This window comes from Motacilla alba, chromosome 11 (genome assembly GCF_015832195.1).
Source record: "Motacilla alba alba isolate MOTALB_02 chromosome 11, Motacilla_alba_V1.0_pri, whole genome shotgun sequence".
Lineage (NCBI taxonomy): Eukaryota > Metazoa > Chordata > Aves > Passeriformes > Motacillidae > Motacilla > Motacilla alba.
Window position 1 is genome coordinate 17826605 of NC_052026.1, and position 23356 is coordinate 17849960.

Consider the following 23356-nt stretch of genomic DNA (forward strand, 5'->3'; position numbering starts at 1 on the left):
TGGAACTCAGCAAAATTGAAACACTGACATTTGAAGTTAAATACCCTTCTGGTGCTCTTTGTTATGGTAACACACCCTTCACTGCTGCATTCAAGAAGAGAGCTGAAAATTCACACTTTGCCACAGCACCCTTTAAATCTTGCCTGAGCTCTGTATTCTGTAGTCAGATTTCATCGAACTTTCCTCACATGGAACTTTTCTTGGCTCGTAGTAACCCAGAAATGCCGGTGAGGAGTTCACACCTTTGCTCGGGGCTGATCTCACCACAGCTCCTTTGCTCTCAGGCTCTCACCCTGCTGAGGACACCCCTGAGAGCTCCTGGATTCCTGATTCTGGCAAAACCCTTCTTCCCACGAAAACCAACATCGGGATTAACTTCACTGGGACAAGATTCAGCTCTTATTAATTTTAAATCATGTCACTAATATACTTACTGGAGCCTTGCCCTGCTGTAATAAAACCAAGTTTAAATTGCTGAAGGGCTCAGCTGCTGCCTCCAACAGCTGCATGGCTGTGATTTGCCAATAGGATGTATTACATCCTGATTACAGTTTTTTTTTGAGTGATAGGCCAAAATTCCAAGGCCGAAATGTGGCTAATCATGATAAAGGAGATAAGTCTAATCATCTCCTGCCTGCATTTACTATTTGCACAGCAGATGCTGTTTTTTCCCTCCAGCTTCATTTCCACAGAAATTTGCTCTCATTCTGAAGAAGTCGTGAGGTTAATGAAAAATTTTATTGGACATTTTGATGGTGGAGAGAGGGAGAAAGGTGGAATATCTTGGACGGTTTCTCTTTGTTTCCTAGCCCAGATAAACTTACACAAATCAACCAGCCCTTGAAAGACAAGCAAAGTGAGCAACTCCAGGCCAGAAACAGATGTCTGGGAAAGATGAAGGGAGCAGGGATGAAGGCCTGAGTGGGCTGTGAATGTCATTTACTGCCCTCATTCCCACCAAGCCATACACAGGCTGCAGTTAAACCTCCTCTGCTCTTTTGGCTCGCTGGGCCATAAAGCCAAGCCTGAGATCACAGAATCCCAGGCTGGACTGGAATTGGAAAGGACTTCAAAGCTCATCCAGTGCCACCCCTGCCATGGGCAGGGACACCTTCCACTGTCCCAGGGTGCTCCAAGACCCAATGTCCAACTTGGACACTCCCAGAGTAGAGTCCCTGTCCTGACTGAGCTGAGCTTAGAGCCCCTGTCCTGACTGAGCTGAGCTTACATCCCCTTGCTTGACTGAGCTGCTGGCCTTTCAGCCCATGCCCTGACTGGAGCTGAGCTTACAGCACCTGCCCTGACTAGAGCTGAGTTTACACCTTGACACAATATCCCTGTCTGTGCTGTGCGGTGGAACACTAAACTGAGCTGAACTGAGACAAATTCTAATTTATGTCATGCTCTTGTGATACACCAAGCATGAGATCCCAAACACAGCACAAATAATTGATCTTAAGCTTTTGCTCTTTCAGCCTTTCTGCTGCTCCATTTTTGCCAATTGCTCCTTGCATTATTAATTGCAAGCACAGAAGGAGAATGCCTGCAAACACTGTGGGGTAAATACTTTTCCAGCCAAGTGGGTACAGACCCCAGAGATGAGGTTTAGGTGGACAGGTTTAGATGAGGTTAGGCAGGACAGATTGTGAGTTAGGCTGGGTTTGTGCAGCCCCTGGACCAGCTGAGCTGCTCCTACCATCAGTGTAAGGGTTTGACATAACACCAGTAAAGTCACTCTCCTGAGGAAAATGAAAACCATTCCTAACACTGAAATATGAAACATTCTAGAAACAAAGCCATTTAATGGCTAATTCAGATTACTCCTCAGGAATGGGAGGTAAAGAGAAAATGAAACATTTCATTCTGGAAACACCTTTTGCCCCAAACACTCCCAGGCATCCCCCTGGGATGTGCATTCATCAGCTTGGGCTGGGTGTGTTTCCAGAACATTCTTTGTGACCAAGATAATCTCCTGTTTGAAGCTTTGACAAGCAGAGACTTGATTAACCTGGCTGTTGCAGTGCTGCCAGAGGGACAGGACTGCACAAACAAGTGCTCCCTGGTGGGTTTGCAGCACTGACCCAGTGAGGCCAGGGGCAGAGCAGCAGCAATGCTCTCGTGCATCTCACCCCAGCTTTTCCCCACAAAGCTCTTCATAACATCATCAGGGTGGTGTCCCTACATAGCCTGCCCTAAAAGATGAAATTGAGGTTGGAAAAACCCAGCCTCACTGATTATCTTTTATTACTCTCATTAGGCTACTTTTTTTTTTCCCCACTAGGATTTATCCTCATATTACAAATCAGTAATTCCTCCTCATTTTTCTCATGTGTCACCATGAGAAAAACGAGGTGACTGCAAACTTGATATTCCTGTGCTCAGCATGAGAGTCAATGTGCCTGTACACCACAGAGAGGGAACATGGGATTTTCCACGTTCTAAGGACTGGATTAAGGATAGCAAAGCAACCAGAGCCAGGGTGATGCCTCCTCTTCCTCCATCCCTGGACCCAGCTTGCCAAAGGCAACACAAGTGCTCCATTTGTCTTGCTGAGATGCCTTTGCAGGCTGAGAAAGCTAATTTGCCTCTGCTGAGCTCTTTTGTGAGCCCCCAGCACAGCTGGTGCTGACGAATTTCTTGTGATGGTGCCGCCAGGCTTCAAAACCAGGCAGAGATTTGTGCCACAGGGTGCCCAGTTCAAGCTTATCGTGGTCACTGAACCAGTAAGGCAAAGCCTCAGAGCATCACAAGCTCTCTGCAAAGCTCCTTCCCATTGGTTATGCCTGTCCCTGCTGTCAGTGCTGTAAGAAACAACCATTTCCCTTCTTTCAGGGCAAGGTTTAGGAAGTCCTGTCCAGAACTGTAATGCCCCATGTAACCCTGTGCAGGAAGCTGCAAAACTTGTCTGAAAGTGTTGCTCTTGTTCCCAAATCTATTCCTGACCTCTCTACATTTATTTTCCGTGGCTGTGAAATTCTCTTTGACCTAATTATAATTCCCACTTGGTGTTTTGGCACGGGAAATGGAGAAGCAGAGCTGCTGAACAAAAAGTGTGTCAGGTGCACCCTGGTCACCTCTCGGAGCAGAGAGGAGCACACAAGGGCTGCAGGCACTGGGATCATTTTACATCTAAGCCAGTGTTTAATTCTCCTAATAGCCCCAAGATTGCAAGAGCTCAAAGCTTCACACCAAGGATTAAGAAACCTCCTAATATGGTTTTGTTGCAGGGAAGGTAAAAGAACAACAGAGTCGCTGGGAACTGTTCTTGAAAAACATTTATTTCTGGAATGGAATTATAGCGCTGACTCCCAAGCCCCACAGCCTCTCCCAACGTGTCATTCTGGGGACAGTTACCTTGGATGGAAAAACAAAAGCCATACAAAGAAGCCCCCCCCAAACAAACAGTTTGGTACCAAAGAGAGCCCAGGTTCTCTCTGGGCCTCTGCTGTTGAATATTTAACCCCAGCTGGGATGGAGCTGCCCTGCCCCATCCCCTGGTCCCAGCTGGAGGATGTTCACTGCCAAAGGCCCCAAGGAACTGAAGATGTTGTGTTTAACTGCAGAATAACCACGGGGGACAGGGGCAGGGAAGGATTCAGCAGCTGCTATTTTTTTCAGACATCATTGAAAAAGGAGATCTATGCATTTCAGTATCACCTCCTGAGCCCCAGCATTAGCAAAGTCAGATACAAACCCAGAGACCAACGTACACAAAATAGTGACCAAGCATCCAGACATTTTTAAGCCCCTCAGTTTACTGTGCTGTGACACCTCCAAAAAGCAACAAAACCCACTTTAGGATTGTGGTGGATCTTATTTTTAAGAGGGAGGGACAGAGATGCAGCACAGAGCATAGCAACTGTCAAGCAATGTTTAAGGCAAATTTATTCCCATTTATCAGGAGTCAAAGAAATGGTTTTGTTTGTTGGCTTTGTTGTTGAAGCTGTTAGATAGCATCTCAGCTGGACATTTCTGCTTAGATGATTTAATCAAAGTTTGAGGGAAGTCATCTCAAGCTGATCTGAGTCTAGAACAGCACCTAATGTTATTCCCAAGAATATCAGTCAGAACAAATTTTTCCAAAATTAAAGTAATTGATGTTCAGAACTCCCCCAAAACTTTCTTCCCTCAGAGACCAGGTTGAGCCCAAATAAAACACACAGACATGAAGAAGGACACAGTGGCAAGCCTCTACAAACACAGGGCTGAGTAGGACCAAAGCAGAGCCAAACCTAAATTCCACAGGTGCAAGACAGAGTTATGAGTAAAAAAAGGGGGAAAAAAGAAAAACAGAGCCCCAGAGAAGAATGTTTCATGAGAGAGAATGGAAAATAAAAGTCCTCTGAATGCAAAAAAGGGAGTTCTTAGGTGCAGCCACAGAAAGCTGGGGAGTTCAGTTGCCTCATCTCTCAGGTGTGTTAGTTTGTTGTGCCTTTGCCCTCCCTTGGAGATGCAGGAGATGGTGCCAGGAGGTTCCTGCCTTTACTCAGTCTGTGCATCATAATTAGCCCCCCCTGCTTTCTTCAGCTCGTTCTTGATGTAATCCTCATCCAGCTCTTTGTGGTCACTGATCACAAATTCTTTGGCAAAGTTCTGCAAGAGATAAAGAAAAAGCCTGTTAACAAAGGGGGATGTTTTTAAGTAGCTGAATGAAGATGGGTTATCCAGCTTCCCTGGGTGTCTGAGCTGCACAGCCTGATCTCCTGTGGCTGGGATGAGAAATAGAAAGCTGTGGATGGGACAGAGGGCTGGTGAAGGCAAAACCCAACACTTAACCTGGAAAAATGTTATGTATCTACTTCCACAGCCACTGCCTGCAGACCCAATGCAGGGGTGCAGCAGCTCTTCCTGGAGATGCACAGGCCAGGTTAGGTCAAGTTCCCTAAGCAGTGTGTGAACTGAAACACAAAATTATTGACCTCCTGACCACCACTGACCCTCAGCACAATCTTGGCCAAGTCACTAATCCTCTCTGTGCCCTTTTCGGGGCCCCTTCTCCTAAAAAAAAAAACAGCACCACGCCAGAGTACACTACAGTGTCACACCTGTGAAGGACTGAGCAGCACAGGGATGGTCCCAGGAGCAAACACAGCTCCTCCAGTAGATTTAGTGCCTCCTCTGCTCATCTCCACACCGTGGCCAAAGCCAGACCCTGCCCCAGACAGGCTGTGCACAGGCTCTGCCCTGTGCTTTGTGTCCCAAGTGACCTCCTGGATGAATGCACTTGTGTGCTGCAGGGCAGCCTCCTCCCTCTGGAGAGCTCTCTGCAGCTCCTGGGAGCTGGGCAAGCCCCGGGCAGTGCTGGGATGTGAGGCTGGGGACACAGAAAACCTTGCTGGAGCAGAATGGGATCCCAGGGTGCCTTTGGGGCTCTTGTCAGAGCAGTGGCAGCTCAGGATTTTTGTTGGGGGCTGTCCTTCCTGCCTCCCAGCAGGGCTGGCATGGCATCCATGTGTGAGCACAGCCATCTCAGCAAACAGCCTGTTTGCTGCTTGCTTTAGCATTTTCCTCCCCTTCCTAACCACAACTGAGAGCACTGCATGAGTCTCCCTTCCCCCACCCCACAGACATGACAAACACAACCATCCACTGCACTCCACCAAAAAAAAAAAAAAATTAAAATCCCAACAGCTTTGCCGTGACATCTCAGGGAATCTGCAGTGCCCGAATCCCTGGGCAGTGAGTTCCCCAAAAGGTGATGGAGAAGGAGGGAACGCTTTGGGAGGGCAGCAGGCATCTTGTGTGGGTCTCCCTGGCACTGGCACAGTCCTGGCACAACGGGAAGGGGGGGCTTTAATTGGTTTCAGCCTCTAAGCCATGGGAGAGCTCTTGATTTGGCAGCGTCTCAAGGGTCTCAGTTTGGGATCAGAGTCGGGTAAAGGAGGGGGTGGAGGAGGATGCAGCCTGAAAGAGCCTCAGCACCTCTTTCATGCGCTGGGAGAAATGGAAAGGAGAGGAAAACAGCTCCTCCTCCCCCCTCTGGGCTGTGGCTGATCCTGTTTCACACTGCAGGAAATCCTCGGAGCAGCTCGGGAGCCTTGTCTGCTCTGCTCTGCTGTGCTCTGCCTGATGGGCAGCTACACAGAGTGCTCAGGAACAACAGCCCTGCTCCACTGCCTGCAGTGCTGGGGTTTTCTGCCCATGTGGACAGCACAGGCACTCATCCACGGCTTGGCAGAGTCCAGGGAAAATGGGAAATACATTGCTTTTTAAGGAAAAACAAACCCTTTTCTTTTTTTTTTCTTTTTTTTTTTTTAAAGATAGAAATAAAGAGGCAAACTGCCCAAACCATCAGATTTAGTCATGCTCACGAGTGTCCTACTTCCAGGTCTCCAGGGTGACATCTCTGCAAAGCTCAGCTCTTGCTAAGACCAACCCCAGGATTTTCAGCTATTTGATGCTCCTATGTGAGTTTTGAGCTGAGCCTTTTCAATTCCTTTTCTATGGTACCAGGTTTAACAAATTCTCCTCACCTTGGGAAGCAGATTATCCAGGACTACCTGATTTCAGGGCGAGTCTTTGCACTGCTTTAGTGAGAACTGAGGCAGGTCCATAAAACCATTTCTGAGAGGGATTCCATGAAAAGTGTATTTTATAACTATGGAGAGGGTTTTCTTCAATGCCCGCTCTGCAGAATCCAGCTGATTTTGAAATTAAAACAGCAAGTGCATTCTTGCCAGAATAGAGGAGAATTGTGCTATGTGCCACAAAGTAAATGTAATTACTCAGATGCCTTCTCAAGTAGACGCTTATCCAGAGGACTCCTGGGTGATGATCTGTGGGCATCAGCCACCATTTCACATCAGCACCACCACGACACCTTGCAAGGAATGAACAGAATCCCCCTAGCAGTGGCCAGATGGGTTCTGCTCCCAGCCACTCTTAAATATCCTCTTAGCTGGCTGGGCCACCTCTTGTGCCAGATTTGTACCCTCAGAGTGCAATCTGGGTCACTGCTATTAATAACTCTGCTTTATTCCATTCTCTCAGGGTGCTCCTTGGTTCTTCACACCAGCTCTAACCCACCACGGTGTCTCCTCAAGCCTGGCCCCAAGGAGGGAAGATGCTTTTGGTGAGTTTGGTGCCTGGAATTTCTGATTTTAACATCCTGCTTGACCTTCTGCAGCCACAGCCTCCCTCATCGCTCTGAATTTACTGTCTGAGCTCTCTGGGGCTGAGCTTTTGTTCAGGCTGTAAATCCCAATGCACAGTGCATAACTCTGATGCTTGGGCCCTTGATTTGCTGACATGTGTCTTCATCTAACATCCTCCACTTCCTTTTCCCTTCTCCTCCCCCCAAACCCAGGCTTTCTACAACCACAGCAAGCCCTGCCAGTGAATTCTAGCCTTTGTCTTCACCCCAGTCAGCAGCAGCCTCCAGATAACAAAAACAATGATGCCATTTATCTTTATCACTCTCACAACACCACAGTGAGCACAGCCTCTTTGCTTTGCCTCTCAAACCAGTGAACAGCACACAGAAATACTGAGGTTCACTCCTGGTTCTCCAATGCACCTCTCTGGCTCCAGCTCCTCTTAGTGCCTGGGGGTGACAATTTTGGAATCCCATCCCCTGTGCCAACCACACCAGACTGAAAGGGCTCCAACCATGCAGGAGCAAAGGAGGAGCCTGCATCCCTCCCTGGGAAGCATGAAATTTGTGCAGAAAGCTCAATCCTTCTCTTCCAGCCAACTTAAAGGGGGGAAAAAAGGGTGGAGTAGATTTTCTTCCTCTCTTCCAAGCCTTGAATGTTTAGCATATGGGCCATAAAATTTCCCTGAATTGCCCAAGGGAAAATCCGTGTGGTGCAGATATTGTACCAAACTAGGTCTGCAGAGGCCCTTAAAAATCCCAGCCTGGGAAGCCTGAAGCCAGGAGTAAAATCCTTGTATAATCTACAGACACTTCCCAGCAGCTACAGATGGTGCCAGGTAGCTGAGCAGCTTCTTGCCATTTTTTATTTATTTTGTTTTTACTGGGGCTTCCAGCAGCTTCTGCTGATGTTCAGAACCCTCAGTTCTACTGTGCTTAATGTCACCACTGCCATGCGCTGGTCACCTCATCCTCAGTGCAGATGCAGAGCAGAGGAGATGACATCTCCCAGGTTTCTTTTCCAGCGTGGTCTGAGTCCCAGGCCTACAGCAAACCTGCTCCTGCACTCAGCTGTCAGACTCCAAGCTCAGCAAAAACCCTCTCTTCAAATCTGCTCCCTGCCAATTTTACATGGACCAGTTCCAGAGTCTGAGAGAAGCCAGTCCAAACCTCTGGCAAACACTTGTCTCAGCAATGGGAGCTGCATTTGAGCTGCTCTGCAAATTCTCCCTGCTGTGCTTCATCCCACTGGAGGAGTCACAAGTCTGTGTGTCAGACACAGGGAGATGAGAAGCTGCTGATTCTGACCCTCTTTCTCTAGACTTGGAGTTCCTGTAAATCCATATCCTTTTGGTATGGTCCTTACAGTAAACCAGAACAAGAAAAAACAGCCAAAAAGGAGAATTTAGTTTGCCCTCCCAGCAGGATCTCACTCACCCTCATGAGTAACTCTCAAAGCCACCGTGACATAGCTGTTCCCTGTGAGCTTGATTTCCTGCCTCTAACAAAGCTATTAAACCTTCTGGTTTAATTCAGCTATTTCATCTTCTGGTCAGGACTCTGTACTGATATGAGAAAACCAAAGCACATACAGGGAATTCTGTGTGATCCCAAGATCAGGGACAGGGACCCTGTGTCCCTCATGGGACACCATCAGTGCAGTGAGAAATCCAGAGGGAAAAGGAAAGGTGAGAACAAAAAAGATCTGGGTGTGAGCTGCAAAACAGGACCCCAGTAGAGCTGTTGACATCACGAAAGCCAGATGAATTCCTCACCAAAAATAATGATGAATAAAATGCCTTGAATATTTGCTCACAGAAACAGAGCTGTTTTACCCTGAATATGAATTAGGGAAATAACAGAGCACATGACTTTGTGGGGGAAGGAGTGCTGATGAAAACAGAAAATAGTCAAAATCCATGGAAAATCTGACAAACTGGCAAAGAATTGGGCAGCCCCTTTGCTGGGAGAGTCCTGCAGGACATGAATTCAGCCCTGTCAGGAAAAAGACCCCAGTGCTGCCTAAGGAAGAGTTAAAATCCCCTGGGAGGAAATGCAGTCATGAAGGGACAGAGTTCACAGAGAGCAAGGAACACTCAGAAGGAAACCAAGTCCTGGCTCCATTTCCTTGGTGTTCACATCAAAACCACCCCATTGCAGCAGCAGGTGCCACTCCCAGTGCCACAACCCCTGTGCCTGGGCTCGTCCTTGCTGTGGGGTCTGGGGACCAAAGTGCAGCTTGCAGGGGACACCAGTGCTGTGGGGTGGCTCTCTGAACACATCTGCCAGGTCACCCTGGGCACAAGGTGACACACGGATGCTGCTGCCAAACAGATGCAGAGGTCACTGCTCCATGAAGTTCCCAGTTGTTTAGATTGTTCTAGGGGTAAGCTGAGACTCTACCTCAGAAATGATCTCCCAAATGGGAAATTCTGTGCCATTCTTCCCCCATTAGATCTGTCCTTGGCATGGAGAGGAGCCCGTGGAGTGGGTGGAAGGTGGAATTGTGCATCCCTCTGCTCCCTGTCTCCATTTCACAGCAGCCTCACACAGTAGGACTTAGCTAGACCCATTTATACAGATAAATACTTGTTCCCCATCCTGGCCTTACTTCTAATCTGCTCCCAGCTGAACTGCTTGGACCAGGCTGCAGGCTGGAACCAAGACTTCCAGCTGAGTTAAGGAGGAAAGGATGGAAAAATAAATGGCTGTGGGGAAAAAAAAAATAAAAGAAAGCTCCTGATAGCTCCTTAAATGGATTTTTCTACAATCCAAAAGAAATACAATGAACTCAAAACCCATTTTCCAACAACATTAAAGAGCTAAAAAGCATAGGTCCAAGTAGGGCCAGAAGACCTGGCTCTCATCTAGCACAGATCAGAAGAACTACAGCTATTTGTAGCAGATGAGATCCATCCCTGTTATTTTACAGTTATTACAGCTAAAAATCAATTGTTCTTTCTTCCTGAGAGGCTTTCTGGCAAACTCCTGCACTCACTATCAGCACTGCTTCCAGAGCCACCTCCCCAGGGATTTCACAGCACCTGCTGCTCCTTCCAAGGGAGGAACACAAAAGCCAGGGCAGCCCAGTTCCTCCCTCTGCTCTGTAATAGTTCATCCCTTTGTTCACAGCCCCTCATCCACTCCTCACCAGTTCATGTCCTTCTGTTTTCCTTAGGGCAGGTACTTCTGGGAGCCCATTAACCATCCCTGGCTGGGATCCTCTGTATCCCAGGGCTGGGCTGTGCTGGCAGGAGGTGCCTGAGCTGACTGGCTTTCAGTTTGTCTGGCAGGAACAGCAGCATTTATTGGTGTTTGCTCAGCCCCAGCTCATCAATACAGCACAGCACAGGATATAAAGCAGGAATCCCCTCACACTTGGGTCTTAAATAAAGACCCACAGGTGCTTTGGCAAATAGCACAAGATTGTGAGAGCCCTTCAGGTTTTGCTGAGGGCTTCTCAGAGTGAAGAGTGCTCTTGTGGAATCCTGAGCTGTCCCTTGTGCAGATGAAAGCTGTACAGAAAGCCTCCTTGTGCCACCCTTCCACAGGGTGAGTGCACCTGCACCCGTTCAGGGTTTGCAGACAGAATACTCCCACCTTAGGGTACTGCTTATTCCAAATGATGAACCATCACTGGCTCAGATTTGTAGTTTATCATTACAGAAAAAAAAAAAAAAAGTGTATTTTTCTATGTATAACTCGCATCTCAAATAATCTCTGTAAAAAACAGAACACTGAGAATGTACCCGAAGGTCAAGGGAACTGCTAAGAGTGAAATAGCTCTGGGATAAACTCCCTCCATTAAATTTCAGCTGGACTTTCTTGTCCTTGTTTATTCTGACAGATTACCTGCAAGGTCACAGGCATAAAACGAAGAAAATGGTTCTGCTTTTATCTCACTGCGCTCAGAGGGATTCAGTTGCATATCAAGAACTATTCAAAATACTTGTCAAGATAATTTCTTCTGGGCAGGAGATCACCATTGCTGTGACATTCAGAAATGCTTTTGTAGGGGTTTATAGACAAGGTTGCTCAGTAAAAGTGTACCAAGCACCGGTTGTATTGTTTTTATGTTTTAGTACAGACTAATTGGAATATGAAAGCTTTTAAGTAACAGCCAAGAATGGTTAATGCTCCACCAGATTATTAACTTGTACAGACTACTAATCAAAGATGAAACAAGTGAAATTGCAAATTATATGTAACAGACCTAGGGACAGATCTGAGCACAGTGCTCAGGAATGCTATTCAACTCAACAGGAATACATTGTCTAAACAGATTTTTAAGAAAATCTTGGGCTTAGTGACTCATATAAGAGTCATTCATTAGTACGCTATAATTTCATCTTCAGCTACAATTACGCAGTTTCAGCTGCTTCCCATGAGCAGAAACTTGCTTTCCTGTCTCTCAGGTGTCATTCTGGAAGTTTCTTTGGAGAACAGGCCCTTCTGAGTCGTCATTCTGTAACACTTAGCACCAGAGTTTATCCTCTGGAAGGACAGGAATGTATTATCTTCTTCATTCTTCTTATCTAAATGTAATCTTCTGTATCATATAAACTACCAAAGAGTTGAGGGGGCTTCATTCTCCCCCTTCACAGTGTCCTCTTGGGAGCTTTCTTTACACTGGCAAGAGCTCAGTTATTGAGGGAGATTAATTTAATCATCAGCCTGTTCTCCAAGAGCATAAACAAAACCATTTCTCATGCTCTGGCGAGCTGGTTCTATGTTTCATTGGAAGAGCTAATCTTGCTTTAAATACTCCTCCAGAAGAAACATTCCAAACATCAGCATCCTCTCCATCACAGCCAGGTCTCAGCTGTGCCTCCCACGAGTCACTTCTCTCCTGGCTGTTGTTTGTTCTCACTTGGACTGAGCACATTTCTCTTTCCCCTGCTACGCCCAAGGCCAAACAAAGGCTGTTCACATCTAGTTAGCCATTAAGAGCTGTTAGTTAATTGGTGCCATAGGGACTTCAGACTTTGGGTGATTAGCTCCACAAATCCACCGTGCAAAGGCAAAAGGGCTCTGGAGGAGTTTAAACAAGGGTGTGGGTTTTCCTGTTTAATTTTACCTGCTTAACTTAGTACTGCTCATGATCATTCAATAGCGAATTATTTCCATGTCAGGGAAGGGGACGGGAGACATCTCAGTGGTGACAAGGAGGGGAGTGCATAAATTCCCTCCTCATGAAATAGCTAAGGCAGCCTTAAGCTCAAAAGGTGCTTCTTTATGCCTGAGTGTTCAAAGGGCAGATGTTAAGCCTTCCTAGGAGGAAGACAGGCAATAGGGAACTGTCTTCTTTTTAAAGGCTTAATTCCTAAGTTGGAGGATGAGCCAACCCTTCCCTCTCTCTCCCTCCTGCCGGTGTTTGTACAGAGAACAGCGATGAGAGCTGGTGGTTAGGGGCATAGGGAAGAGGTTACCTGTACTACTTCCTTGACCAGAGTCTTGTCAGTCCCAGTTTTGGCTCTCTGCAGGCCACTGACATCCTCTCCAATCCAGGTGATGAGGGCAAACTTGACTCTCTTGCTCATGGCATCGCCGGTGGTGAATCGGACAAAGCCGAACAATCGCACATCGTCTGCGGAGGCAAAAAAGGGACAAAGGGATTAAAACCAGCAACATCCCTGCCTTCCCTTCTCCTGGGTGAGCCTACTGCTCTCAAACACCAAGGCAAGGCACTGATCCCGTGTTTCAATGCCAGCATTTGGGAATCAGGGGGCAGTACAGGGCTCTGCTCTTATGTCCTGTGCTTGCAAGTGCGCTTTGCCCGTGTTGGCTCTGCCCCCTCTGGGTTCTCTGAGTTACTGGGAGGAAACTGGCTGTGCTGAACACCCCACACCACAGTGGAAATGGCTAAAATACAGTCAGCAGGCAGGTCAAGAGCACAGGGCTAGCCCCAGTTACACATTCAGCCAAATGATTCATCTGTGGGTCTGGTGAAGAAGGGAAGACAGCGATATCCTGGTGTCTCCTTCTTACAGAATAGCAGGATTAGGGGCCCATTTTATAACATTGCCAGAAACTGGCCATTGTGCAAGTCTGATCTTCCTCCCTCCTTCCATCCATTTCTGGCTCACTTGTAGTTTGAGTTTACAAGAAGGAGGGGAGAAGAAGGAGGAAAAGAAAAATCTGCAATGACTTGCCCAGGTGTGTTTTTCTACTCCTTCCAAAGCCCTGGAGGGAAAAGTCCTGGACTTTAGAGCTGTGCTGATCCTTGTTTCACAGCTGGTTTGTGCTACATCACACCAGACTAATTTAGCCTGGCCATATGTGTGACAACCTTGCAGACTCTTATCTCAAAGAGCTCCTTCCTCCATCTCCTGGTGACTCATGGAGCCAGGCAGTTGGAAGCTTCCTGATCAGGAGCAAGCACCATCCCCCTGCATCCCAGGCTCCAAGGGATGCTGGAGCCTTCCACCAGGAGGGCAGAAAGCAGAGCAGATGGACACTTGTGCAATTGTGGGATATTTCTAATCATGGCTTCTTCATCTCTCAGAGGTCACTCGAGGCCTTTAAAGGAGGTGACTCAAACCAGAACAAACCTGCTGTTAGAGAGGACTCCTGACAATCCTGGCACACTTGTTGTGGCCAGTTCAATGTGCCTTAGAGGGATTTGCTGGGTTGACTAATTGCCAGGTGAAAATGTAGGCTCCAGGTGTAGGAATGACTGCCAACATCCCCAGCACACTCTGTGAGCAGCCAGGACAGCCCCAGGAGCTCTGGAGACAGGGGAGAAGCAGCTCTACATTGCTCTAAATTTCATCCCCAGAAAATAAGCTGCTAGAAATCAATGCCAAAAAAATTGGGATATTCTCTGCAAGCTAACATATCTCAGAGCTTCTTTAACACTTTGATTTGCCAAAGTGTGGACAAATTTGCCTTGACAAAAGAGAAGACTTTTCTGAGTCTGAAAAAAATCCACCTCTGCTCTCCCTGTTTTGTTCTCTCTGTTCTTTTTTACTTTTTTTGTCTCTGACTGAGTAATACTGGACAAACTGGAAAATGGATGTAGGGGGGTGTGTGAGCCAGTACAATGCTCAAAACAAACTCCTCTGAAGATTTCAAAATAGAAACAAAAAGAAAGATCTTATTCAGAGGAAAAATCCAGATGGATCTTTGGAAGGAGGGAAAGAGTATCAACAATGCAGGCAAACAAAACTTCTCAGTTGCCCTGATACTGGAGTGTAAGAAATGCACGTGGAGACTGCTGGTTCTGACAGTAAATCCTCTTCCCAAGATTGATTAGAACCATAAATGAAGCGACAGCCAGGAAATACCCAAGGTGAAGGGAGACAGTAAATCCCCTAATGTTACAATTAACAGATCCAGGAGGCAGCCTTGCAGCAAAGGAGACCACACTCTGCCCAGAACTGTTCTGTGGCTCCTCTGGGAACAGTCCTGGAAGTCACAGAGTGCTGGGAGCTCCTGCACTGCAGTGGTGTCACTGCCCTTCCCATGGAGCTCTCTGTCCCCACCTTGAGCCTGTGGGTTTTCACCCCTGCCCCTTCTAACTGAGGTGTCACAGAGCCTGAACTCTGCAATGTGCCCCTTGTAATAAAGACAGTGGGGAAAAGGTAATGAAAGTGAAAAACCAGTGCCTTTTCCTAGCAGCACAGAGAGGAAGCTCCAGGGATGCCCCATGCCTGGCAGTGTCCAAGGCCAGCTTGGATGGGGCTTGGAGCAACATGGAATGTGCTCCAAGTGGAAGTGGGAGGTGTCCCTGCTAATGATGGGGCTGGAATGAAATGATCTTTAGGGCCCCTTCCAGCACAAACCATTCTGGGATTGTATGAATTTGTCTGTCAGAATACCTTCCCTTTGACATTAACCCACATCTCCCTGGCAGCAGCAGGATTTGCTTCCCAGCAGAACTTCCAGTGCTTGCCCATCCTGGTTGAAAGCAGTTCCATGACACTAAAGACAGCCAAATCCAGCAATTCCAGCTTTTATCCATGAGATCACCTGAGCATGAACAACCCTTACTTCACCATGTCCAGTAAGTTCAATGAGCACCTGAGGTTGGACTGGGGCTCTGAGTCACCTCTTGGGCAGCTTTTCCTGGGGCTGCTTCACTTGTGGGGGCTCGAAGGGGTCACAGCTCAGCTTGATCCCATCTCCTCCTGTTTCCCCATGGAGTTTAAACCCTACTGGAGGCAGAGCAGGCTCTTCAGCTGCCACAGGATATTTAGCACAAACGTGATGCCGTAGCTCCTGTGCCGGGTGTGAATCGCGCTGCACACAAAGCGGGAGGGAATGTGAATTGGAGCCCTGAGCAATTAACACATCTCAGTTCCTAAAAGGGCATCAGGGACGATTGGAGAGGTTTTTAGCGCTAGCTCAGCCTGGGTATAAGCCTCTCCAAGTGCGGGTCAAAATCCCTGAGCAGAAGTGGCTGAGTTTCACAATTAGTCTGAAGCGTGTTCGGAGTGATAAGGGGATCAAAACGCAAGTTCTTCCCTGCTCCCAGATTTCCTCTTTCACAGTTAATCAGTTCTACCCTGCCACATCAACTCCCCACGCTGGAAGTCATCAATGCCATCAGTGCCAATTCCCCGAGAAACCTCAGGGCATTAACATCCACCAGCCCCTGCTCACACAAAAGCACTCACGGTGGTTTTAGGAATTTGCAGGGAGTGAGGGGAGCAGAACAAATCGGAGAGAGACAGCACAGATCTCCCCTGAAGGAGGAAATCCTGCCTAGAGCTGTGCCACCCCCTTCCCAGCCACTGAGGCATGAATTTCAGGGCAGAGAGGAGTGAATAACTGATCTGGAGAGAACGGAAATAGCAACTTTATTTGAGATCACACAGGATCCAAACAGCAGAAATTAACAATGTTTATTCAATTAATACCACGACTCCCTTCACAACGGCTGGACAAACAATGAGCAGCACAATGAATGCCTTAACGAGCATCACTTGGTATTTCTCTCCAAACTCTTTATTTATCACTAAGACAGGATTTTCCAAATATTCTGATTAAGCTGCCCTTGGCTGTCAACAAAGCTTGATGCCAAGCTACAGAGATTTCCTTCATGGTGTCCTTCCCTTTTTCTACATCCACTCAAATGCTCTGGTTTAGCTGCACTGAAAAATTCCCCATTAGATTAAAATGCAGTGAGTCATCAGTAAAAGATAATAGCTGCAGGAAAGAAATACACTGCCAAACCAGCACGGTTCTTGGGCTGAGGGCTCTCAGTGGCCAAGCCAGAGACGTGCCACGATAAAAGCACTGCTCCCAGCTTCACCTGCCTGCTGAACCAAGGTCACAGGCAGCAGGGCAGGTGATGGACTGACCCCCTTTTGTCTTCTGGCCAACATGAGTTACTACAGTGCATGACAGGTTCCATGAAGATTTAATTTGTTTGCTTCAATTGGATTAATTTTAGATTAATTTGTCAATTTTCCACCTCTTCAGTCAGCCCTGTGGTCACGTGGCTATAGGTGCAGACAGAAACCTTCCCTGCCTCTTCCTACACTGTTTTTCCCTCTTGAACTCTGCACCAAGCCCACAGCTCTCGTGCAGGGCTGCTTTGCTCCACCCCGACGTGTTCATTAAATCATCTCAGACGTGTCTGACCCCACCACAGGGCTTTGCTGGGGCACCAAACCTTCTCCAGGTGACCCAGGATGGGCGATGTGAGTGCAGGGACACAAGTGCATGGGGACTGTGACCCCACAGGGGCTTCTCTGCGCCAGTGAAGCCACCAGGGGGGTGCTGCTACCCCAGTGACAGTCATGGCTCCTCTGCTGACCTGGGTGGATACTGAGGGCAGAGTGGGAGCAAAAGGGGACCCAGCTCTTCCCTGAAGGAAGGAATGGTGCTGTTGGTTGGCCAGAAGGGCCAGGCAGGCCCCAAAACAAAGGGCAGGCAAAAGGTACAAAGCTCTTCTTTCCCTGCTCCTGTGCCCACCACGGGATGGCAAAGGCAGACCCATGGCCATGATATTTTAATTAAACATCACAAAACCAAAGTTACCATCAGTTACCATCACAAAACCAAAGAGTTGCCAAGAGTTACCAAAAAAACCAAGAGTTACCATCACAAAACCGAAGAGCTACCAAGAGTTACCAAAAAAACCAGGAGTTACCATCAGTTACCATCACAAAACCAAAGAGTTACCAAGAGTTACCACAAAACCAAGAGTTACCATCACTGCAGGCCTTGACCTAATGAGTTACTCCCACAAAAATCAGTGAGAATATTCCTTAAACCCACACCCTGTCCACAGCAGGGCCAGGCTAAGCCTGGGCTCCAGCTGGCAGCCAGGAGATGGCTGTGACCCTGCCGAGAGCACGTCCACACAGGCAGGGAGGGCACAGGGGCAGGGTGACAAACTCCATAAGCCACCCATGGCCCCGGGTCTGCCTTTAAATAGCCAGTAAGGGAAAGCAGGAGAGATGAACACTGAGAGGAAAAACAAAAGCAGTAGGAGATTGATTTACAAGGCCCATTTTAGCAACTTAAGATGCAGCCAAATGCAGATAAGCACCTATCTCATTATATGTCCTCGTGTGTTTTTACAAATCTTTCCTACAACCTCAGGTGCCAACATAGCCTTGGTGATCTCACAGCTCAAGCTCCTACCTGTTTAATGTGCAGCCCAGGCTTTCTGGGACAATTGATCTAAACCCAAAAAACTTGTATTCTTATTAGGAGCCAATTCTATTTCTATTTTCTAATATTTTATGTCAACCCCAAATGATTTTATAGGGTATTTATTTTCAGTTCTTCTAAAGATTTTCTGTTCTTCCTGCTGCTGAATGCCCAGTGTGGTTTTGGGCTGATCTTTTCAGACACATGAATAACTATCCCATTTCATGCTGTCATTGCAATTATTTATCTGCTCTGAGGCTTTCCAAATAAAAGGCTCATTATTTCTTTTGTCAGAGATGCATTGAAAACAGCTGTTCACATATGGCATGGCGGGGGGGGAAGGGGAAAATCCAGCCTTCTGACCGCTCCATTTTTTTAATGGCAGAATACACACTAAAAAAAATGAAATTAAACCACAGACAGAGCCAATGTGATGCTCTGCTGCTTCATAATACAGACACTGAGGCAATGTCCAGGGCAGACAGGTACAACAGACCCACACAAAAGTTCCACAGGATGCCATTTCAGTTGTAACTCATCCCACTCTTCTCAGCAACAGCATCACCAGCCCAGTTATAAGACTTAGAAATTAAAAACATCCAAAAAAAATCCTAAGAGCTGTCACATCCTTCCATACAATAACCTTCAACTCTTATCTCTTTCTGGCTTCAAATGCACCAGCTCAGCTATTTTTTTGGTTTTTTTTTTCAAAGTGTACTGATGGCATGTAGTACTAACCACCAAATTAATGCTTCCTCTGGAGCCAGGCCATCTGCAGAGGCAAGAGCTGGAACTGGGAAGCAAAATGGATCAGAAGCCTTGAATCAAGTCCTTGTTTAATGCAGAGGTAATCTGTGCAGTTAAAGCCAACCAAAACAGTCCTCAGCCAGAAGGCACAGGGGGTGCCTACACGGAGTGCTCAGTGACCCTGACACAGTGAATGTCCTCAGCTTTGATCCCAGACTCTGTGGGTCAGACCAGGGCCAGCACAGGCAGGACACTGGCCATTAGGCAGGACACTGGCCACTAGGCAGGACACTGGCCACTAGGCAGGACTGCAAGAGGAAGAGCCCCCAGGAGCCACCTCCGAATCACTCAACGATGTGCCAGTGGCTTAAACCAACCTCTGTGGCTTAAACCAACCTCCTTGGCCTAAACCAACCTCCATGGCTTAAACCAACCTCCTTGGCCTAAACCAACCTCCGTGGCTTAAACCAACCTCCTTGGCCTAAACCAACCTCCGTGGCTTAAACCAACCTCCTTGGCCTAAACCAACCTCCTTGGCCTAAACCAACCTCCTTGGCTTAAACCAACCTCCGTGGCTTAAACCTCCATGGCTTAAACCAACCTCCTTGGCTTAAAGCAACCTCCCTGGCTTTGCTTTGGGATAGGCTGGAGGAGAGGTCTCACACACATGGGGCTGCCTTTGGGGGCCAGGGAAGATGAATGCCTGGCTCTAAAGCAGGGTCGGCTGCCTCCCAGGCAGTGTTTGAGGTGTCTGAGACAAGCAGACCTTGACAGGGACAGCACAACAGCGACTGACACGCAGAAGTTCAGGGTCAGGCTGTATTTGCAGCATCACCCCAGGACCCTGAGCAAGAGGGCACTGAAGGAGCTCTTCTTTCCATGTTTCCTTTCTCCAAGAGTGGCAACTGCTGTCCCCAAAAAGGGATGGGAAAAATGTGATAGTTTAATGATGCTGTTTGTTCAACCTTCCTGTTCCTACACAAAGTAAAGATGGAAGGAAGAAGAGGCCCCTGTGCCAGGACCTGTAAGATGCAGGTCTGATGTGGGAGGTGTATCTGAGAGCACAGCAGAGGAGAGAACCCACAGCAGGGCCAGCAGCAGCTCCTGGCTCAGGCATGGACCCCCTGCCCCAGCTCAGCACCTGCAGCACGTGTGCTCCCCAGCAGCCCCAGAGGTGTGCAGAGCTGGTTTCTGACACAGCCTCCCTCAACTGCTACTTCCTCTGAAAGAAGCAATTTCAGTTTCTCTCCTTTCCCTTTGTCCCCAGCCACCCTGTTTCCCTAGGTTTGCAGAGGCAGTGATGGGCATGGAAAGAGTTATGGATAGGGGGGAAAAAAGCAAAAATAGGGGTTGTTACCATCAGCCCCTTCCAGCACCCCGACCTCTGTCACTGCACAAGGCAGGACATCCAGCACAGGCAAAGAGATTCCAGACTGGCACAAAAGCCTCTCCTGCTCCCAGAGCCACAGGAGCCAGCACACAGTGACCCGCCCAGGGCCCGGCAGGGGAGCGATGTGTACCAAGGTGATTTTCATAAGAATGGCTCTTAAAGAAAGCGGGGACACGGATGTTTGCAGCTCAGGACGGCGCTGAAATAGCTGCTGCAGAAAGTGGAGCAGATCCAGCTCCGACGGTGACTCTTTGCACGCTGAGATTTGCAATCCCAGCTCCTGCTCTCACCTCCAACCACCAAATGATGCTCAGCTTCTAGCAGAGGCAGCTGCAGCACTTTGTGGCTTTCAGGGCAGTGTTTCTCACACAACAGGCATTCAAAACAAAGAAGTTTGTTCTGATACCAAGGTTTCTTAAATTTTTAATCACATTTTCTGAAGCTGTTTCCATTAATAGCAGCTCCTCTCCCCTCCAATGAAATGTAAAAGGAGATGGAAGAGAACAGGAGGAAAGAGATGGAGCAACAAGAAGAAATAACATTCAACGGCTTTTCCCATCCCTTGCTACTCTTTTTTACTGACTTTGTTTCAGTAGAAATATTCCAACCAACTCCACTTCTACTTTCTTCCAGATTGGAAGGAAAGCTCCAACTTCACTGCTGGCACAAGGTGTGATTCCTGACTATGTCTAGCGGGCCAGGTGAAGGTTCGCTGCACAGATGGAGGCTCCAAAACTTGCATCTCTTCCTTCCCCAACTGCAGCACCGAAATTCATGGGTGGAGGAAGATCCTTTTCAGCTCTCAGCCAAGGACCAGGCACCTCAATTTGCTTTTTTTTTAAGCCTCCAACAGAGGTGGGTTTGAGGACAACTTCTTGGCCCTGGTCTGGCAGGGAACAGCCCTCAGCAGGTGCATGCCAAGGGAAAGGGAAAGGAGGAACGGGGAAAGGGAGCAATGGAGCAGCTCTAAGGGATTTAGCTCCCCATTAAAGGCTAACAATACCCCACAAGTGCCCTATATTTAACTCTTCCCTTACTGAGCTTATTTCTAAAATATGGAAAAATTCCTTTTTTTTCTATCTAGGGGCCAGCTTGGTTTGAGCACCCTGTTTATAAGCCCTGCTAAGAACACAGATGTGGCCACACTCCAGAGTGCAGTGTGTGCCTCCACTATTTATCATCCTCATCCTCCCCAGCCCAGCTCCTGCCTGTGCTCTGCCAAAGCCCCTCAGCCTGCTCAGCCGCTCCAGAAAAGGATTCCCTTTGCCACAGGATGGAGGAGAGGAAGCTCTTAAGGGGCTCCCATCCAGAAAAAGCATTAAAAATCAGCTCAGACAAAAAGAAAGACAGGGACTGTATAAAGGCAAGGAGAACAATAAATGGGGAAGCTCCCCTGCAAGCCTCAGGTGTCTGGAGACAGCAGAGACGCTCAGTTATGTTGGCCAGGAGAGGAGACAGAGAACTCAGATCCTGAAATCATTGACCTCCCAAGGGAACAATTACCCACTGCCACGAACTTGCACAGTGCTGAGCCCCGGGATTCCCTGGGTTCCAGGTAATTGCTTTCCCCTCTGTGCCCACTGAAAAGAGTTGAGTGGGAAGGAGTTCCTGCAGTGCAGGATCAGCTCTTCTGACACCAACCCCAACAGGACCTTTCCTAGTTCTGAGAATTTCCCCTGCAGGTTCTCAGGAACAGCTGGAAACGAGTGGCTGCATTAATCTCAGTGAGACCCCACTGCCAACATCTTAGCACAGCAGCCTAAACCATCTTCATTTCATGGCTCCTTTCCAAGGACTAAAATACTTTTCTCCTGTCAGATCAGAGCTGTCCCGCCCTCAGTTACTTTCCTGGGAGTTCTCCCCTTCCACTCAATGAAGCACAGCCAAGCCCTGGGACTCCCAGCCCCACGGTGTCCCCACGAGCTGCCCCGCCTTGAGGGGGCAGAGACTGCTCAGCACAATTCCTCCACAGTTCAGACACAGAATTCTGAAAATACAGGTGGATCACAGCACTCGGCTGTACAGTCACTGGCTGAGTAAGTCTTTGTTATAATCCAGTATTAGTGCAAAATACTCCATATCTCACCTCGCTTGGTGACAGTGTTAACTAGCAGCCAAGATAGGCGGAAAACTGATAAAAACTGAGATAAAAATCAAAACCCTGTTTTGTGAAACTCATCAAAAGTCGCGATCAGACGCAGTTAAACACTCCTGAATTTATCTTCGTTTTCCCCGGGCTTTGCTGCTGCCCTGAACGTTCCCCAGCCGGCAGCTCGGCAATCCACTGCCACGTTTAAAACCTGGAGCCGCAACAGTTGCGGTTGTGCAACGCCACATCTGCGATTGTTCGATTGCTCGCAGGGCTGGACCGTTCGAGCCCAGCTCTGCAACGACCACCCTCCGCTCAGGTTCCGTGTCCCTGCAAAATCCCAGCAAGCCTTCCAACAGTAGTGACTTCAGTGCTATGATTTGCAGAAGGATTTTATAAGTATTTCATTCTCAACGATCTGCACGACCGCAGCTTTCTAGCCACGACGACCGAGTCCGGTTTCGCCCTGAAACTGCATTGCCAAACGAGGCGGCCGTGGCTTATCAGGCGTTTTATCTGCTTTATAACCGAGAAGCAGCGAAAGATTGAGCAAAGAGGGGAGAAAGAGCCCGAAGGACGTGAAGTCTGAGGGTGAGACAAAGGACCCGCTGGACTATGGACTCGGGGGAGTTGCACTCTGTGGAGCTGGAAGGGCGATCCCGCAGGACAGGGCGGGCACGGGGAAGAGGCAGCACTAATCCCAGTGCCCCCAAGTTCCCTCCCGACCTTCCCCCCTCGCCGCGGGCAGCAGGAAGGGCGGAAAGGGACCACGGAGACGGAGCTTACCTGTGCACTTCCTTTTAAAGGTTTCGTAGTCCACCCCTTGGTCTCCAGGGACGATCGTAGAGCCATTGTACTTAAACGTCACCCTTCGGGAAGGGAAAAGACAAGGGGAATGATACGGTTAAAAGTCACCTTTCCGAATGGGGGAAAGGAAAGGGGAATAACACGATTAAAAGTCACCCTTTGGAATGGGGGAAGGGATGGCGAAGAATACATCGAACAGCCACAGTCTTTAGGAAGGGAAAGGAGGAGATGGAGAAGAATAGGCTGTGGAAAACCCATCCTTTAGGAAGCGGGGAAGAGGAGAAGGGGGCAAGGTCTGTAGAAGTCACCCTTAGGGGAGCGGGGAGAGAGGACGGCGACCCCCAGCGCGCCGCTGCCCGTGCGGGGGGGATGCCGGGTGGGCCACCTACCAGTTCACCTCGGTGGCATCGTCCCTGACGAGGTTGTACGCCTCCCTGCACGCCTCCTTGTCGATTTTGGTGGCCATGGGGGCGAAGGGGAGGGGGGCAGCGCGGAGCGGCGCGGAGCTGGGGGGGCCGCGGCCGCCGCTGCTGCCGCACGGCGCTGAGCGAGCCGAGCCGAGCCGAGCCGAGCCCCGCGCAGCGCGGCCGTCCCGCCCCCGCCGCCGCCGCCGCCAATGGCTCCG

General features: G+C 48.6%; 1 protein-coding gene across 1 annotated transcript; it reads right to left on the bottom strand.

Moving 5' to 3' along the window:
* Positions 1-3257: 3257 nt before the first annotated feature.
* Positions 3258-23323, bottom strand: COTL1 (coactosin like F-actin binding protein 1). Its single transcript, XM_038148085.1, has 4 exons — positions 23121-23323; positions 22711-22793; positions 12523-12680; positions 3258-4593 (listed from the first exon to the last, which is right to left on the bottom strand). Exons 1-4 carry the CDS (start codon positions 23195-23197, stop codon positions 4483-4485), a joined length of 429 nt encoding a protein of 142 aa, XP_038004013.1. The 5' UTR covers positions 23198-23323; the 3' UTR covers positions 3258-4482.
* Between the last annotated feature and the right edge of the window lie 33 nt (positions 23324-23356).

Bases quoted from the DNA above. Each gene is read 5' to 3' on its own strand.
- COTL1 (XM_038148085.1), bottom strand. From the start codon at position 23,197: ATGGCCACCAAAATCGACAAGGAGGCGTGCAGGGAGGCGTACAACCTC. The intron at 22,794-23,120 runs GTAGGTGGCCCA...CCCTTCCCGAAG, and splicing joins GATGCCACCGAGGTGAACTG to GGTGACGTTTAAGTACAATG. The intron at 4,594-12,522 runs GTAACCTCTTCC...TATCTCTTGCAG, and splicing joins TGGTCAAGGAAGTAGTACAG to AACTTTGCCAAAGAATTTGT.